The sequence below is a fragment of the Branchiostoma floridae genome, chromosome 15 (assembly GCF_000003815.2).
Source record: "Branchiostoma floridae strain S238N-H82 chromosome 15, Bfl_VNyyK, whole genome shotgun sequence".
Classification (NCBI taxonomy): domain Eukaryota; kingdom Metazoa; phylum Chordata; class Leptocardii; order Amphioxiformes; family Branchiostomatidae; genus Branchiostoma; species Branchiostoma floridae.
In genome coordinates, this window is record NC_049993.1 from 17,699,139 (window position 1) to 17,704,549 (window position 5,411).

Consider the following 5,411-nt stretch of genomic DNA (forward strand, 5'->3'; position numbering starts at 1 on the left):
TACAACACGTAAAGGAAATTCTAGACAATACTGGTTACTCTTACCTATGGAACTCTATGAATTCACAGCTAGACAATAAGCATATATGTACATCGTTAAGAAAAAGGTTAGAAGATATATATATCCAGACATTTTCTCATAGACTGTCCACAGATAATGGTAAGTTAAGATTTTTCAAGAAACTAAAGAAGGGATACTCAATGGAAACTTATTTAACGTTACTAGATAAATTCGAGGTCAGATCGGCAATGTGCAAACTTAGAATTAGCGCCCACCCCCTTGAAATTGAGAGAGGGCGGTACAAAAAGCTACCTGTGGGCGAAAGAACCTGTAACCATTGTATGGCAAAACCGGTGGAAGACGAAATACATTTTATTTCTAACTGCCTCTCTAACGATCAGGAAAGAAAGGAGTTATTTGAAGAGGCATGCAAATTCCACAAAAATTTCCAAACGCTTACCGACGAAAACAAAACTATAACGCTGTTAACGTCACATAACCCACGCATCATAGAAAAAGTGGGACACTTCGTCTTCCACTGCTTCCAGAAAAGAAGTCAAACCCTAAATACGTAGATTGTAGCTCTCAGCAGTCCATACCATTGATAGAATAGTCACTCGTTTACACTTGTCACCATTGTTATCTATACCAAAGTATTTCATTTTATACATGTTTATTATATTCTCTGTATGTTTCATGTTGCAATTAGCCCTCGGGCAAGAACTTGCAAATAAACTTCTTATTATTATTGTTTTATTTGACCTTTGGGGTCTATACGCAGGTGCCAACTTTTGTGTCCCCGGAAAGCCCCCGGCGAGGAAGTGAAGGCATAAAGAAGGAAGTGAAACTTAACGCAACAGAAAGGGGAACAGTTGACGCGAGGGTAACATATTTGTCAGTTTTAACAAATCGACGAGAAAATGTCGTTCTCAAATACACAGATAAGTAATATTATGCAGTATGCACGATTACAATGCCAACTTTTCATTCTCTTTCATACGGTAAAGGAAAGAGGTACTGCACAGTCAGTAAACGACATTTTATAACACCTAGCAGTTATTCACAAAACAGGCGGAAAAATAAAGTTGTTGATGTACATTTCCAAGTGAAAGTGGTATCGTCTGGAAAGCACCGCAATGACTCAACCGGCAATGCTGGGAGGGTGAAACCAATTAAGAGTTGTAAGAAATGATGTATAGGAACCACACGGATACAAAGGGGCACTTTGTCACTACAGGCAGCAATTTCATAGCTTAAAAAGAAATGCAGTTTGAACAAAAATCGAGTTCGCCTGGAATAATCTAATGTGCACAACAATGTAGAACTTTTCAGTGGAGCGAGTGGTATCGTCTGGAAATACCCGCGATGACTCAAAACTACCACCCGGAACTATAGACCTATATTCTACAACAGCTTTATATTCGCAAAACTTCAGGTTTGGCTTCGTAATTTTCGTGCACTGTTCGTGATACGCGTGTGGGTCAATAATGTCTCTTTGCTCTAAAAAGTCCATGGCCACATGCTCGAGAGATCGAGATAAGATGGATCCTTCTGACGTCCGACGCAACAATGAAGACGCCGTGGCCGAGTGCGAGAAGGGAGACCTCATAGAGTTTCCTAGGAAGAAATTCGGGGGCTCAGTATCTCACTGGGCAGCGTACGTGGGTCGTGGCAGGGTCATCCATTTTACAGGCGAAAACAAAATGTCGGCAAAGGTAACTGAGAACTGCAATCCTGTTCGTTCGGGGAAATCAACGATCGATAGACGTTATATACGTTCAGTTGAATGATAGGGTTCGCAGCTGCGTCGGCACAGTTTAATTAGAATAGAGGAGTTTTTAATAGACAAACCAACTTTGCAGAAGTACACAACCTTTCCTGATGATTTTTTAAAACTTTAAATTTCCTTTTTTAGATCCAGGAGGACCGGTTCTGGGACGTTGTCGGAGACAGCGTGGCCATTATCAACAACTACCTGGACGGTGAGAAAGACGTGCCGCCAAGGGAGAAAATCGTGGAGAACGCTCGGTCTAAACTTGGAACAACGGGGTACGACGCGGCAAGGAACAACTGCGAGCACTTCGCCACCTGGTGCCGCTACGGGGTGAAATGGAGTCAGCAGGTATGTTAACGAGTGTTGGGCTAATCTAGCTATGCGTAAATGTCGTCTGGAAAGTCCTCGAAAAGCTATCACAGTGGTACCGTTTGTATGCGTGTTTTGTGGTCAGCAATAACTCAAAAACTTCTGAATAGGTTTTATTTGGTATTTGGGTAGGCCTTGGCAATACGAAGTTCATGGTCCATTTGGGGGGGGGGGGGGGGGCTTTCCTTGGTACTGCAACAGCACTGGATATTTCTGTATATTCTGTCCTGGACATGCAAGGGTTTTATTTTTTGGAGACAGATAGCTTTTTGTATCAGGATTTTGGCCCCTAGCAGCTTGTTCCTGAAGGGGAGGGGCGTTTTTGTTGTCATGTATAATATTGTTGTTTTTGTTGTATATGATATCTATGACATGTGGAACATGAACAGATACCAACTATGCAATAAAGGGCTAATTTTCATAATCGATGTGAAATTGCCATGATTCATCTCAATAGTATTTTGATGTAATTTTATACTTGTAACAAGTGTAAGTTAGTATGTTGTACATAGCCATGCATTCATTATATAAATGTGAGACTTATTTGCATAATCAAAATATTTCATGGAGGTATGAGGTCTCAGAATTCAAATCTCTTTTTTTGCAGGTGATAGACTTCTGGGTGACAATTGCTCCTGGCGTTAAACCTCTGCTTGGAATTGCAGGCAATAATAATCAGAAAAAACGTTCAGAAGACTAGTTACAGGTCTAGTGTGTGGAACATTTCGTAATTGTGCGTTTGATGACATGTAAAGAAACATGATCTCGGTTTTATATGTCAATCAGACAATAGATATTTTCTGGGACAAGTGCCTCTCTAATCGTGTTTCTGTTTGAGGCTTTTTTATAAGTTGCCTTTTCAGACTAATACCAGTTTACCATTATAAATACAAATGGTTGTAATGATCTTGATTGTGCAAACGTAACAATATACGTCTACACGTAGAATATCTCATCCCAGTATCCTTGCAACAATTCGGGCTCTTGAACTAGTTACTAAGTAAACTGTAATATCCAACGCAAAAATTGGACTCACCCTTCTATGTACACAGACGAACTTTCAAGTCAACCAATAATTTTGATTGGACCAGTATCCAACTGGACCTCGCCAAATTGCACAGAAAATTCGTGGTGATGTGTTACGTCGAAGGGTGGGTATAACGGTTATATAATTTAGATCCTGATACAGACACAGAAAGTTGTGCCAAGTTTCCCTTGCGGTCACACTAACGGGCAAATGGAGCCCAGATGATACGTGTGGGTCATTGGAAATCACAGTGTTGCCACTGAATCAAATACCATTGTACAATGATTAAGATGTATTGCAGTGCCAAACGGATGTTCACTTATGATAATCGGCGCGACATAGGTACGATTGTTTGCAAGTGCCTGTTTAGGGCCCGTGCCATTGAAATGCTCTTTACGAGAACTAATCAAGAATGCTGTTTATATAGTAAGTGACAGTATGACAACAACGAATGAAGCGTAAATGGTTCAGCAAGATCCAAATAAACGGTTGTCAAGGCTACCACTGAGTGATACTGAGTGTGTTTGACTTACGTCATTATACCCCTGTCACATTATCCACGATCTTCGGGCGTATCGATGGAAGATCGGCCATACAGTATTTAAGATCGACAGGGTGTTGGGCGTATTTTCCACCTGAAAACCGTCCCTGTCACATATAAGCCATACTTTGTACCTTGTACAATTGTTGTGCAATTAAGTTATTATCATAAGCAAGGCTCGCGCGATTGCCGCAGAATCATCGTCCGATCGATTTTCGCCAAATGTGGGGTAGTAGGGGTTCGCCAGGGGCAATAGTTGTCGCCTCCGGGACGTTTGGAACAATTCACATGGACACTGACATTTACGTAATGACATGTACTACCAGTGATGTACAACTTAAAGATCGAAGTAAAGAAAACACTATGGGATGAAGTTAGACTTGAATAATCTAATGACTAGCAGTATGAAGCTTTTGTTCTGGGCTACACAAAATGAAAACAAAGCAATAAAACGACAAGTGTGTATTTTCGAAAATGGTATCATCTGGAAACCACCTCAACACTGGATAGGGGAACTACATTGATCCATAATGTCCAAATAAAACATGCAATCCTACATGTCCTATGGGAAATTATGTAGTCAAACAATACAAACGTACCGTGAAAGCTAGCCCGTTCCATCAAATATCAGCAAGCGCATTTTCAAGAAAGTATATACAACTAATCTGCAAATTACCCCCTAATAAGAGCCCTTGGATTGATCCTGTTGGCTCAAAACAGCCACCTGGCGACGATTCCATCATCTCATGGGGGGTGGAGAAAACCCAAGATAGAGAAAGTTCATTTTTACAAATAATTCAACAAGTGTAAAGAGAAACCCCACCAAGGAGGTTATATATAACCTTATTGACCCCACCATGGAAGGGTTTTTCATTGGTTTGAAGCCTTGATTTTCATTTGATCGTGGGGTCTTGGCGCAGGCGCCAACTATTACTGTGTCCGTCAAAAGCCGGAAGTGAAACTTAGGCAAAAGAACGGGAAGTGAAACTTAGAGAAACAGAAAAGGTAACAGTTGACAAGGGCGTAAAACTTTGACATAAATATATATATATAAGTTTTAAGAGATCGAAGAAAAGATGTCGTTCTCATTTAACTTTTTAAGAACCCCCTGGATGAGTTCTGAAGACGTCCGCCGAAACAACGAAGGCGTCCTGTCCAGCTGCAAGCAGGGAGACCTGTTAGAGTTTCCCAGGGGTAAGTTCTTCTCCCACTGGGGAGTGTATGCGGGCGATGGCAAAGTCATCCACCGCACAGGAGACTACGGCGGCGGCAGCGGCTTCCTGGGGTATCCGCTGAGCTCACTGTTCCCTTCTGGTGTGCAGGTCGGGAAGGCAAAGGTAAGTCGTTTACCTGACATGGTGGATTCTTGACCATATACTGGGATACCGATATCCCTATATAGCTCAACAAGCCGCTCTTTGTTTAGGGTGGGGCTGTACCTGTCTTTCGGAAGGGGCGTAAAAAAGGACTAGCAATCCTTTCCTTTATAAATATACCCTGCTACTTATACTGAGCTGAAACAGAAAAGAAACGTGATGCCCTATCTACCACTAGGAACTCTCTCTCTCTCACACACACACACACATACACACAAATACACACATACACACGCACGCATACACACACAAACACACGCATACACACACATGTACACACACACATCGTCTGAACAACCCTAGTATGGATTCGACGTAGCGCAC

At 41.7% G+C, this 5,411-nt stretch overlaps 2 protein-coding genes across 2 annotated transcripts in view; both read left to right on the top strand.

The window, feature by feature from the left end:
* Positions 1–1,541: 1,541 nt before the first annotated feature.
* On the top strand, positions 1,542–2,131 carry LOC118431594 (lecithin retinol acyltransferase-like). The gene is made up of 2 exons (XM_035842835.1): positions 1,542–1,715; positions 1,916–2,131. The coding sequence occupies exons 1-2, from the start codon at positions 1,542–1,544 to the stop codon at positions 2,129–2,131; spliced, it is 390 nt and encodes a 129-aa protein (XP_035698728.1).
* Positions 2,132–4,786: 2,655 nt separating this feature from the next.
* The window catches only part of LOC118431595 (lecithin retinol acyltransferase-like), a 3,091-nt gene continuing 2,466 nt past the window's right edge, over positions 4,787–5,411 (top strand). Inside the window, exon 1 of the mRNA XM_035842837.1 lies at positions 4,787–5,048. Coding sequence (XP_035698730.1) covers positions 4,788–5,048 — 261 coding nt within the window. The 5' untranslated portion in view covers position 4,787. The remainder of the gene's footprint in view (positions 5,049–5,411) is intronic.